Source organism: Halichoeres trimaculatus, unplaced genomic scaffold (genome assembly GCF_033239565.1).
Source record: "Halichoeres trimaculatus isolate MK-OKI-2021-1 unplaced genomic scaffold, fHalTri1.1 fHalTri1_scaffold_21, whole genome shotgun sequence".
In the NCBI taxonomy this organism is placed as follows: Eukaryota; Metazoa; Chordata; class Actinopteri; order Labriformes; family Labridae; genus Halichoeres; species Halichoeres trimaculatus.
In genome coordinates this window covers 509,990-523,272 of record NW_027437199.1, presented here as the reverse complement: position 1 = coordinate 523,272, position 13,283 = coordinate 509,990, and the positions used below count along the sequence as shown (strand labels likewise).

General features: G+C 44.5%; 2 protein-coding genes across 2 annotated transcripts; one reads left to right on the top strand and one right to left on the bottom strand.

The window, feature by feature from the left end:
* Nucleotides 1–77: 77 nt before the first annotated feature.
* dmtf1 (cyclin D binding myb-like transcription factor 1) lies at nucleotides 78–6,249 on the bottom strand. Its single transcript, XM_074698256.1, has 17 exons — nucleotides 6,145–6,249; nucleotides 4,750–4,865; nucleotides 4,532–4,627; nucleotides 4,062–4,147; nucleotides 3,855–3,966; nucleotides 3,695–3,771; nucleotides 3,460–3,617; nucleotides 3,334–3,366; nucleotides 3,116–3,225; nucleotides 2,786–3,014; nucleotides 2,556–2,707; nucleotides 2,247–2,435; nucleotides 2,075–2,157; nucleotides 1,800–1,988; nucleotides 1,515–1,727; nucleotides 1,328–1,433; nucleotides 78–380 (listed from the first exon to the last, which is right to left on the bottom strand). The coding sequence occupies exons 2-17, from the start codon at nucleotides 4,856–4,858 to the stop codon at nucleotides 346–348; spliced, it is 1,977 nt and encodes a 658-aa protein (XP_074554357.1). The 5' UTR covers nucleotides 4,859–4,865; nucleotides 6,145–6,249; the 3' UTR covers nucleotides 78–345.
* Nucleotides 6,250–6,489: 240 nt separating this feature from the next.
* Nucleotides 6,490–11,424, top strand: cwf19l1 (CWF19 like cell cycle control factor 1). The gene is made up of 14 exons (XM_074698295.1): nucleotides 6,490–6,759; nucleotides 7,204–7,288; nucleotides 7,393–7,477; nucleotides 7,590–7,691; nucleotides 7,803–8,017; nucleotides 8,107–8,222; nucleotides 8,317–8,401; nucleotides 8,611–8,760; nucleotides 8,851–9,010; nucleotides 9,181–9,260; nucleotides 9,348–9,557; nucleotides 9,765–9,884; nucleotides 9,999–10,096; nucleotides 10,801–11,424. The coding sequence occupies exons 1-14, from the start codon at nucleotides 6,737–6,739 to the stop codon at nucleotides 10,943–10,945; spliced, it is 1,674 nt and encodes a 557-aa protein (XP_074554396.1). The 5' UTR covers nucleotides 6,490–6,736; the 3' UTR covers nucleotides 10,946–11,424.
* Nucleotides 11,425–13,283: the final 1,859 nt, after the last annotated feature.

Below are 13,283 nucleotides of genomic sequence, written 5' to 3'. Positions count from 1 at the left end.
GAATGTTAATAAGAGTGAAAAAGAAAAAAAAAAAAAAACAACTACATGATTTATGACACAAAGAAAATTTATACAATTTTCATGGTTTCAAAAGAATTCATCGGTAAAAACATTTTAATGTTTTAATTTAATTTTTTAAAGGGGTGAGTTAACATCACAGCTGTTTAGAGTCTCTTTGGCACTGCAGGACGACTGGCTTCACATTTCATCCAGGGCTAAAACTTCCATCTACGACCACGTAGAGTCTGTGTGTCACCATCTTCACATCCCGCTTGAAAACGGGACAGGTGGAGTGAAAAACGTCTCCATCAGGGTCGCCCCAGGAGAGGAGGGAGGACGAGAAGATCAGTCTGAGCCTTCCTGGTTCTCTAAGATTGGATCTGAGGGTACAGAGATAGATTCATGAAGCTGGGATTCAAAACAGAGCAAACAGGTCGGAGCTGAAACAATTACCGTATATTCTCTAATAGCCCAAGCTTCAATTTCTTATTACTACCTCCTTATTATTACTTACTTCAATTTACTTATTTAACTTATTTTATTTTACATATTTTACAGGGATAGAGCATTTTTTACCAACACACTAGTTTCAATCTACAACTTCTTACTTTAGTATGTGGTCGAGTACGGGGTTATATTTGTGCCATCAGAAACTAAATTTGAATTAAAATATTGAATTCGAAAAGCATGATGTGTACTGGAAATTAATGTTTTGAAAATGCAATATTTTAATTCAATATTCAGTTTCTGATGGTACAAATTTAACCTCATAGTCGAGGCCTCTGGATAGGATTAGCTGATATGAGAAACTTTGGAAAGACAAGATTTTGAAAAAAAAAAAAGTTGATTTACACCCATAAGCATATTTTATGAAAAAATTGGTCTTATTTTAAACTTTAAACTGACAACTTTCCATTTTTCCATGAGCCGCCAAAGCTATCAGTACACGTCACATGTAGCATTCATCAACAGTTTGAGTAAAGAGGTGCTTTACTTTATAGAAAGCCAAAAAACAATTAATGTTTACCCATTACCTTCTGAAATATGTTAAATAATGAAACTTTGAGGCCACACCTGGCTTGAACCAAAGATTTGAATTTGAAGTGTGCTTATATTAGAAGTATTACGGTATTAGGATTTTTTTAATTTGTCACCAGCTTTTTTTATGAAACAGTCTTAAAACTTGAACGCAGTCAGTTTTATTTATTTATCCGTTATTTTGGACGCCTTCCTGACGTGTTGCTGACCTTCTGTAGACTTTGTTTACAGAGGAAACAGTCATCAGGGTGAATAACTCTCATATTAAGCAGTAAAGGTCAGAGGTTACCTGTCAGTGTGCTGCTGATGTTTGGAGGCGACACGATCAGCACAGCGCTCCCAGGTGTAATCCCAGAATGCACCACTGGAGACTCGACAGAAGGGGAACTCAGCTCCTGAAGAACACAAACAGGAGTTAAAGCATGAAGAGAAAACTGGACGACGCGCCTGTGTCTTTAAATTCAGCAGCTTCGTACTTTGTCAGAGAAGCCGCCCGTCATTGGCTCCTGTGTTTCCGTCACGACGCCCTCCGAACCCTCCAGAAGGCTCGTAGCCTCAAGTTGGTCCTCCTGACTCTGCCCGTCCGTCTCCACAACCAGCTGTGATTGGCTGAGAGGGTCTGAGGAGGCGGGGTCAGAGGTCACCGTCTGGATGATGACCGAGCCATCGCCTGAGCAGAGCCCGTCGTTCTGCGGGGGGAGAACGCTTTATGAGCTAATGCCACAAACAGAGAGGAGTCAGAGGCTGGAGGCGGGACTGACCGACAGGCTGTGCAGGATGATGTGCTCGTGTGACGAGGGGGAGGAGCCTGTCGTCAGGGTCACAGTGCTGTTGCTGGGTAAGCTGAGAGGGAGGCCCTGGCTGGTGGAGAGGCTGAGCGGCAGGCCCTGGCTGGACGTGGTCTGGAGGTAGTAGGTTCCTGGGGTGCCGGTGGGCTGCAGGTGGAAGGACTGGATGGAAAGATGGAGGAAGAGTTCAGAGACGCAGAACAAACCTCAGCTGATCATCAGCTTCAAACAACCACACGTCTGCTTACAGGCAGGATCTCAAAGGTCTGCAGCGTGTTCAGGGTGATGGTCTCACTGTCGGTGACGGCCGCTGCTCCGGCTGCGTCTGACGCTAACACGGGGACACACAAAGATCCAGAGTCAGGAAACCAGAGCACAGAAGCTGAGACCTGTGAACACGTCCCTGAACCAGAGTCTCACCCAGGTGTGTGATCTGCAGAGGGATCTGGACGGGGATCTGCAGCGCCGCCATGGAGCTGGGGGCGGGGCTGCTTCCTCCACTCTCCTCCAATCGCGTGAAGCGGATCTGGAGCGAGGAGGAAGAGGGACTTCCTGCACCGGATGAGGTCTGCGAGGACGCCATTAACTCCTGGAGACCCTTTAAGAGGACTGAGGAGGAACAGGATCAGTTTGAGCTCTTTTTACTCCGCTTTTGGTCTCCACCACGTGGCCTCTAACGTTTAACACCTGTGTGTGTATGTGTGTGTGTGTGTGTGTGGGTGTGTTTACCGCTGAATGGGATCTCCTTGTGATTGGCTACTTGTCTCTTGATGCTCCACCACTTGGAGCGCAGCCACTGGGGCGAGCGCACGCTGCTCCACCCGCCGGCGAGGTCCTCCCACTTTATCTCGTTCTCATCCTCCACCTCCAGCTCTGCGATCCTGAAACACACCACGTGAGTTCAGGCAGTCCTTTCTGCACACACACACACACACACCAAACTTTCACACACTCTGTACCTGCTGATGAGGTTGACGTCGTCTTCCTTCATCCACTCCGTCCCTCCGCTGTGTTTCCAGTTCAGGTAGTTTAACCATTTCGACCGACACTGTTTTTCTGACCTGGTGCGAACCTGATCGGCCACCGTCGCCCAGGAAACGCCTCCAGTGACGGCCGATCCTGGCGTCACACCCGCCATCTCATAAACAACCTCTGCCAGGCGCCGCTCCTCCTCCTCGGTCCATTTCCCTGAAAACGACTAACTTTACACTTTGTCTGACAAAAACCACTTTTTCGTTGACTCTCACATGATTTCAGGTGTTTTTGGCGTGTGAAATGACCTTGTGTACCTGTATTGCACGTGTCCTTCATCAGCCTGCAGCGGTCTTTAACAGAGGAAGCGCTGCGACCCAGAGCAGCTCCAATAGTGGCCCAGTCGTTCCCGTGTTTCTCCCTCAGCCTGAACAGAAACAACAGGATGTAAACAGTAAAAGTAAGTTTATTTATAATAAAAAAAACTTTCTATCAGTTTTTTTTTGCTCTGAGGACAGACGGAGGCTTTACTCACGCTTTTAGCTTCTCTATCTCTTCAGGCGTGTACCTGAGAGACAAACAAAACAGCTCAACACTTTTTCAAACTCACAGATATAAATTAAACTTTCTCCGTCCTGTCTCTGTTGCCTCGTTAACTCACTTCCCGACGTGGTTTCTGTTGTCGTACATTCGCAGAACTCGCCTGTAGACGGCGAACAGCGGCCTGTTCAACCCCTGAGCCACAGAGCGGTAGAAATCCTTCCTCTCCTCTTTGGACATCTCAAAAATGATCTCTGCCGGGTCCTCGATGCCTCGGCCCTGAAATTCACAAAGAAAAGGTTTTAACACACAGAACAGGAAGTGATATCTCTCTGAAGACAGGAGCAGCATCGCACCTTCACGTATCGCTCGATGTTGCTCATCAGGATGTCGATCTCCTCCTTGGACCACATGCCCTGCTTCCATTTGTGCCCTGACGCAGAAAGAAAGAAGAAAAACTGATCCTGATGCTTCATCTCTTACGTCTTCTCCCATCGTCACCCTCTCTGTGTGTACCTTTGTTGGCCAGTGTGTCTTTATCTTCTTTGGTCGTGAACCAGGCCTGACTGACAGGGGACACCTCTGCCTTCTGATTGGGCGACAGGGAGTCCTCGTCCTCATGCAGAATCTGGAAATCAAGGAAATCAAGGAAACAAAGACTTAATAACCTAAACTTCTTGAAACAAACAGATAAATTTCAGGACTTTTGTTGGAATAAGTTACTTGAATCTGAGCGACGCCCTCCTCAGAGAGATCGCCGTCAGCTGTGGCCGTCATCGTCACCTCGAAACCTTCATCGTTCTCCGATACTGAGGAGGAGAAAAACAAAAACAACAACTTGTTATAGCTACAGGCTCTAATATGTTCACCGTGTTTAATAATCTTAAACCTCTGTGTAAAAAAGCAGCATAAACTAATATTTTATAGATTCCAATTTAGACGAAAACAGAAGTTCATTAATATTTTCAAAATAAAAGCAATGTTTCATTCAAGAGATCTAATCGTTACATCCTGGTATCATATTTTCAACAATGACTAAAGTTTTTGTTGCCTTTTCTTTCTAAAGATCCTATCGTCAAACTGCAAAAACAAGGACTTTTCCATGGTCCCGCCTCTCCAGAGAGACTAAACTGACAGGAGGTTGAATTAGCAGGTGTTAACAGGTGGCTGTGATGTCACAGTGTGTTTCTCACTGGGTAACGTGACCACAGAAAACTGAGCTGTGTCCGAGTCTTCATGTCCTTCTGCAGAGAGACGCAGCTTCTTCTGTAGAGGCTCTGAGTCCTCGTCTGCACAGAAACACACATCAGTGTATTTACTTTACCGTAAGAGGAGCACACATTCATTAGGTGACCAAACTTCATGAGATCACACGAGGTGACGAAGAAAAGAGCAGAAACTCAAGGCTTACCGTTTGGCGGACAGTGCAGAATGATGCTTCCATCGCTGTCTCGAGTCAGAGTGACAGATTTGACGGTTTCTAATGCTGCAGCCTCCTCGTCCTCTGCTGCTGAACTCATCCTCAATCTGCCGACAAATAAAAACACACATACAATTAACGATCAAACAAACTGATGTGCGGAGTTGTACGAAATCCTAGAAACTAGTGAATTTAACCTCTCATAAAACACTGAGACAATACAGGAAGTGTTGCATGTTCCCATCCTTGTGACACTGGCGTGGACTAAGGTTGGATACTGTGTCTAATATTTCAATATCACAGAGAATAAGACATCTCAGGGTTTTGACGGAGTAGATAACAAATAATTACATTTTGTGAAGCAATTAACTTTAATAACAAGGACAAGCTGCAATCCCTTCAGAGAAAACTGAAGGTCCAGGTTATTTATTTTTTTATTGTTGTGAAGCACAAATGATGAATTAAGATGTTGTATAAAGTCTAAAAAGTTTTGATAAATCAATTAAGTAAGTCTAGAAAAGTTGTGCAGAGTTGAATAAGAAATTAAAATTTTGCCAATAACTCATTCTTGGACTTTCACCAAATCCCAAACAAAAATCAAATCATTTGATGTAATTTTTCAGACCATTCAAATGTATTTATTTTATTAAATATTTTATTTCTCATTAGTAGATACTAAACATGTATTTCTTTTCATATTAATTTACTTATTTCCTTAATTGATTTAATTGTACAGGCAGAAGTGGGCCTCCATACCCTTCACTGTTGTTATGTGGAAAATGAATTTTTGTAGCATCATGTCAGACTAGCCACTGTGTAGGTCATAATTTGACAAAAATATGATGTGCTCGTTAAAATTAAAGTCAGCCGAATTGTTGGCTGATCTTTTATCAAAGTGACAGTATATGTGAAATTCGGGTATAATGTTTTTTCTTCTCGCAAATAATGAGGAAAAGTAAAATTAGTCTGTTTTTAAAGGGAGTTCTGGGTAGGGTCCCGTTAGAGGACAGAAACACACTAGACCAGGGAACAGACGGATGACTTTATTTGACATAAATGTTAATATTCTCTATTTACCTACAGAGCAGAAACAGAACAGTATTAGAAGAAAACAGCAGGACGTGTGTAAAGACCTTTTTTCACAGTATGAATCATTTTGACAGCTCTGGAGCTAATCGTTAGCATCACAGGGCTACAGTTAAATGAAAGAGGAAAAATCTCCGACGCCATGTTATTCGACAAGGTGAAGCTTATGGCGTCTGAGCGGTCTGACGGTGTCTGGATGCTTTGTTTCGGATTTTTAACACCGTGAACTGGCAGCTCAGGGCCCTGGGGTCCAGACTAACAAACTGAAAGTGAATTTAGCTGTTTGATTTGGCTACTTACTTCCTGTTTTTGGTCCGGGGACTTGTGAGTTACCAGGATGAAGGTAAGTGCCAGGATGGAGGCTCGGTCGACTGCGGGCCGGCGGGTTGCCAGATATGATGACTATCCGCAAACTGTAAGGTTGTACTTACTCCGATAATTGTTTATTTTTCGGGTCAGTTTTATTTCACTAACCTCTCAGATTTCACACCAGGGGTTAAAAAAATCAAACACTGTAAAGTATCACTTGACTTAACCTTAAATTTATTTTGTAAATGCTTTTTAAAACTGTACAGTTAACTTACAAACATGGCAACCATCTTTCCAGCCCTAGAATCTTTCCGGGTAGGAACGTTTCTTTTGTATTGTACATCTACGCGCATTATTTGAAGACGATGGTGAAAAAAAACATCAGAACAAAAAATGAGAGCGTCTATTTTATCAAATGTAAACCCCTCAAATGTAATTTCTTTGTAAACGAGGGAAGATTTGCTGAAATTTAAGTCGTTCCCCTCCAGTTTTACCCGGAACCATTTGGCTGCGTACTAAACATTGAAGCTGCAAAAATCCAAACCACACATTTCAACATTTTACCGCCGAAATCTGCTGAAATATGGGAGAAAAACCACTGCGAGTGTGAGTTACACTTTGTTCCTGTTAAATATGAGATGATGTTATGTTAAAAGACTTTAAGTCCACTGATTTTGTGGATTTTATTCGTAACTTTTAACGTGTTTATTTTTGAAATATTGGCAATGGGTCGTGATAAATTCATGCTGAAGTAAAATAGTTCATTTTTGATAATTTTGTGATAGTCAGTTATCTACAGTCAGACTGATTTCCTTTTATTTCTTATTAATCCTTTTTCAAATGTTTTGAATGTTTTCGACACATCAAGTCCTGTTTGGTCCCCTGTTCCTCTTAGTTTGAAGGAAAGGGGAGCTACTTCAGTCTTATTTAAGATTTAAAAGTAGTTTATGATTTTGAAAAATAATATTTTTTTATTTATATCCCAAAAGTTGCCCATTAAGTAGTGTGTTATTGTTAAACCAGTTTATATTAAGGTGTGTTTATTCACAGACTGGCTTGTGGGGACGTTGAAGGCCGGCTCACTGCTCTCTTCAACCGAGTCCAGACCATCCAGAAGAAGTCCGGACAGTTTGATGTAAGAGCTCTCTGGATCAGGGTTCATAAACTCTCTCCTGTGATATATAACTGAGATTAGACTGTGAAGTCATGGATGATCAATGTATTCCTGTTTCCCTGCAGCTGCTGTTGTGTGTGGGAGAGTTTTTTGGGTCAACACCAGAGGCTGAAGCTGAGTGGCAGCAGTACAAAAGTGGAGCCAAGAAAGGTGCCGTTTGTCACCGTCATATTATTAGAGAAGAAGAGAAAAAAAAGTCATTTTTTAAGCAGTTTTAAGGAGCTAAAAGGTTTAACTTGTTTGTTTTTTTGTCCCTCTGCAGCTCCCATCCACACCTACATCCTCGGGGCAGCGGGTCAGGCGACGGTGAAGAATTTCCCCAGCGCTGATGGCTGCGAGCTGGCTGAAAACATCACCTATCTGGGTGAGACTCTGGACTGAGGAGATCATCAGTCAGGATCTGTTTACTCTAAAGGAAACACCAGAGGAAACGTGTGTGTGTGTGTGTGTGTGTGTGTGTGTGTGTGTGTTTCAGGTCGGAGAGGTGTGTTCACGGGAGTGTCAGGTTTACAGATCGCCTACGTCAGCGGTCAGGAGGCCCAGCAGGAACCGGCCCCAGCTCACTGCTTCACCCCCAAAGACCTGTCAGCCCTCGTGGCCCCCCTGACCAGCAGCTCTAAGTTCAGAGGTGTGGACATCCTGCTGACGTCACAGTGGCCTCGAGGAGTGTGGCATTATGGGAACAACCCGGTAACAAAGAGCTGACCAAAGAATCATCACCTTTTGTTTATCAGACAGTTTAAGTGGTCTGAACCCTGTCTGACGTCTCTCTGCTGCAGGAAGTGAACACAAAGTCGTGTGGGAGCCACTCTGTGGCGAACCTGGCAGATAAACTGAAGCCGCGATACCACTTTGCTGCACTAGAGGGCGCTCATTACGAAAGACTTCCTTACAGGTAAACTTGTGTTCTGACCTGCTGCATAAATTTCATCAAACATAAGATCATTTTTGAAACTTGACTTACACTTTATCTTTTGTTTCTGTGTCAGGAATCACGTCGTCCTCCAGGAAAACGCTCAACACGTCAGCCGCTTCATCGCCCTGGCAACTGTCAACAACCCTGCAAAGAAGAAGGTGAGTGTGTCGTCTGAGAGTCATGACTCAGGCTTTTCTCAGTAGATGGACGTGATACACATGCATATGACTTAGAAATCCAGAGTAAATTGATGTTTCTGATGTTTACATCCATGAATCTGCTTAAAATCATCAAAGATGTGCTGGAAACTCTTTGCTATTTTCACATTTCTCCAGTATGAGTCTTGACGTCTTTGTCCTGTCTGCAGTATCTGTACGCCTTCAACATCATCCCCATGAAGACCATGGATCCTTCAGAGCTGGTGAAGCAGCCGCAGGACGTGACAGAAAACCCGTACAGACACCCGAAGGACAAGACGGAGAAGCACAAGTCGAGCTTCAGCACCGTGGAGGAGGAGGTACGGGATTATTCTCAGGAGTAAACCTGCTCCAGTGAGAATTTAACCTCAGCCCTGCCTCTCTGACCCTCCTTCCTGTCGTCTGCTCAGGAGCCAGCCAGTCAGTTCTTCTTCGACCTGAGCAAAAAGCAGGGCGGAGGCTTTCGGGGCCGGGGCAGGAAGAGACACCCAGACGGGGACGACAGAGGGCGAGACCACCAGGGTGACAGAGACGGACACCATCAGGGACACAAACAGCCGCGGAGACACCGTGAGTCCAGACACTGTTCAGTTTTTCATCCTGGTTTGGTTTGAAGTGTATAAATATTTAGGATCTCCTGAAACGAGTCTGAAACCGGTTCCTCTGAGTAACTTTGTGCAGGTTTGAAATCTTCATGTTCAGAAATGTGAAACGGTAAATTAAGCCCTCCATCTGTGCAGCTCAGCCCACCGGGCCCTGCTGGTTCTGCCTGGCCAGCCCTCAGGTGGAGAAACACCTGGTCATCAGCATCGGAGAGCAGGTCAGAGGATCCTAAACTACGTCCAAACATGAGTAAACATGTGGTGGAGAAACGTCCGTGTTTCTGAGGCTGATGTTTGTGTCTCAGTGTTACCTGGCGATGGCGAAAGGCGGCCTGACCCCGCAGCACCTGCTCATCCTGCCCATCGGTCACTACCAGTCCGTGGTGGATCTGAGCTCCGAGGTGGTGGAGGAGATGGAGAAGTACAAGACGGCGCTGAGGAGTTTCTACAAGAGCCGAGGGGAGCGCTGCGTGCTGTTTGAGAGGAACTACAGGAGCCAGCACCTGCAGCTGCAGGTACGCAGCACAGCTTCAGACCCAGACCTTCAGACCCAGACCGTCAGACCCACACCTTCAGACCCAGACCTTCAGACCCACACCTTCAGACCCACACCTTCAGACCCACACCGTCAGACCCAGACCTTCAGTCCCAGACCTTCAGACCCACACCTTCAGACCCAGACCTTCAGACCCAGTGTGTGTTAACGTGTCGTTGTGCTTCAGGTGGTCCCTGTCCCGCTGGACCGCTGCACCACAGAGGACATCAAGGAGGCGTTCATGGTCCAGGCCCAGGAGCAGCAGATGGAGCTGATGGAGATCCCTGAACACACAGACCTCAAACAGGTACCAGCAAAAACTCCTGGATCCAGGTCCAGCAGCAGGAACTTTAGTTCACACACTGAGCTGATCGTTTCAGAGTTAATACTAAAACACTTTGACTTTTTTCTGTGTGGACAGATTGCTCCTCCAGGGACACCGTACTTTTACGTGGAGCTGGACTCAGGGGAGAAACTTTACTACCGCATCCAGAAACACTTCCCTCTGCAGTTTGGGAGGTACGGCTGGAGTTTATGGAGACTGTCTCAGACTCAGGGATGATGGAGTCAACAAAACAGAAACTATGTTTGTGAAATCATCCAAAAAAACAAGATGAGAGAGAAAAAGTTTCCTCTTACAAACTGTCACAGATGGACTGATCACAGTCAGTCTGACTAAAATAATTAACAGTACCAAATATTTTTCTGTATGTTACGTTCATTTATATCAGGAGAGAAATAAAATAATCACATTTCTCTCAAAGTTTGAATTAGAAAACATTTTAAACTTCAGAAATGAACAGAATGTTTGACAGAAGCCAACCACTGGGAGGCGACAGAGAGTTGAAGTGAAGAGAGTCGAGAGTTACAGAGTTAGAGAGTGATTTTAATTCATGTTATTTACATTTTTCTTTTATATGGATCTTTTTTAAGATAGAAAAAAGTTTAAAAATACTTAAATTAAAAAATAATTTCAATTAATGTCATCTTTTGTCTCAAACTTGTAGAGGAAACTGTGTGTAGCTCAAGAGTAATTAATCTTTCCTGAACAACTTTTACAAACTAAATTAAAAAGTCTTAGAGCTGCTCTTTAAATTTAAAGGACGTGTGTGTGTGTGTGTGTGTGTGTGTGTGTGTGTGTGTGTGTGTGTGTGTGTGTGTGTGTGTGTGTGTGTGTGTGTGTGTGTGTGTGTGTGTGTGTGTGTGTGTGTGTGTGTGTGTAGGGAGGTTCTGGCCAGCGAGGCGGTGCTGAACATCCCGACTCGGGCCTACTGGAGGGAGTGTAAACAGAGCAGAGAGGAGGAGGAGGAGAGCTGCAAACAGCTGAGAGACCAGTTCCAGCCGTTCGACTTCGCCCTGGAAGACTGACACACACACACACACACACACACACACAGACATATACACACACAGAGGGTCTTTGCTGTACATCTCATATTTCTTTTTTTTTTTATTTCTGGGGGGAAAATGATTTTTTTTCAGTCTGGAAGTTTGCTCTAAAGCTAAGAAATAAAAAACAGCTTTGAATGAACTCTTACTTTTGGAAATCTTCACGTTTTTAATATTTAACCTCCAGAAACCAGCAGAGAAACAGGACTGAACAGTTCGACACACACCAGCCGTTTCCTTTCCTCATGAGATGATCGGTTCAGTTTTTATGTTTCCTCCCAAAAGTTTACATTCACCATTTTCTTCACCTTCAAAATAAAAGTCCCTGAGTTAGAGCTCTCACACAAGTTTCACCTCCATGGCTCTGTTGTTGTTCAGTTTGACTCGTCTGGTGGGAAAGGTTTTGAAATGTGTCTCCTGTATTTTGTAAATGAACTATTAAATGTCTTTTTTAAAGAGTCTGGTGTCTCATTGTGGAGTGAATATTTTGAAAACACTTGTTTCCGTTTAACCTGCATCTCCAGCCTCTAATCCTCATCATTTCAAGGATGAAGTAACAACTTTCCACCACCAGAGGTCGCTGTGATCAACTGAAATCGTGACTGCAGAGTTTTCCTGTCCAGCTCTGAGGTTTGGAAACTGGACTGTGGCCTGTGGTGGTGAGTGTTTCACATTTTTTTTTTACCTTTGGTTCCATATTAAAGTTATTATTTGTAGATAAACTTAAGATGTTGAAACCTATAATGAAATATTTGATTAAAACTATAATACAAGAAACTTTTCTCTTGCTCCGTTGGCAGACTTTTTAAAATTTGTTACAAACAATTCAGAGCTCATTTAGTCTTTAAATAACTTTAAATCAGACATTTCTCTGGACTGCTCAGGTGAATGTGGCTCAGATTGAGTCTAAAAAGACATTTTCTGCTGAAAATCAGACAAAAACACTTGATAAGATTTCAGTTTTTTCAGTGTGTTTTCTGTTTTTGTTCCACTGTCCAATCAGAGTGCCATAAACAGAAATGCTAAGCTACGTGCTAACTGTCGTCCCCTCACTGTGACCTTCCTCAGACCGTCTCTCCTCTCCCTGATCTCTGACATTAATCCGACTCGGCTCAGCTCCTCCGTCCTCCTTCGACCACTCCCCAAACCCTCGTCCTGTCCTGGAGACGATTGTTTGGATGAAGAGTCACGGCTCCTATTTTTAGAGGTCTTTACAGTATGAGCAGTCTTCAGCACACACTGAGGCCAGAGTGTGTGTCAGTGTGTGTCAGTGTGTGTCAGACCTGGCTCAGGGCCGTGAGTCTGTGAGTGACGAAAGCAACGTAACAAATCAAAGAGCGGGAAAAAAGACAGAGGTGGAGTAAACAATGCTACAGTTTCCTGTTCTTTGTTTGTTTGCTTGTTTTCCTGCTTGGTCAAACTGCACACTGCTTCACACACTCTCTCACACACACTCAGTCTCAGGTGACAGAGGAGCTGCTGGGCTCTGCACTTTGCACCTTGTAGCTCGGAGGTGGGAGCCGTGTGTTGACTGAGGCTCTGTGTCATCCATCATTTACCGGCTGCTTTACGCAGCTTTGTCTGGTATCAATCATTTAGTCCCGCTGTCCTCCTGCCAGGGAGCAGCAGGCAGCTGACAGGAGGAGCCGGGCGGGGGTGACAAACCGGACACACAGGAGGAGGAGGAGGAGGAGGAGGAGGAGGTGTGATGACCAGGACAGAAAGACGAGACGAGGGAAAATGTTTCACAGAGACAGATCAGACACAGACGGTTTCCTCCACCTCTGATGGTCATATCTGATCTTTCTGACGTCATTTTAACGTGGAGCCGTCGTAGGAGAGAGAAACACACGTTTCAGTTTCCCAAAGACGTTTCAGGAGATTTTCTGGTGGTTTGGCTCCAGATCCAACAAATCACAAGAAAAAAAGAAAACCAAAGTAAGAAAGTGTATAGAAAGTGTAAAAAGCTCCATAAGAAAATAGATGCTGACAGCTTGTCCATCATTGTCCAGTCAGCCAGCCTCCACCTCCACAGGGTCCAGGACTGAGCTTCTTCAGCAGTCTGTTCAGTCTCTGTCTCCTGGATCCTGAGATTAGCATGATGCTACTCTCCCCTCTGGTATTCCCTCTGTTGCTGGGTTAGCACAGCTAGCTCGTCCATCTTATTGGAGATAGATCTTACGTTCCCAATAACGATGGATGGAAGGACAGGTCCATGTCGTCACTTCTTAGCTCACACCTGAGAACCAGCACGTCGTCCTCACCTCCTTCTCCTCACCTTGTGGGGAACATCCGGCCTAGCACCAGTTAGCATTGA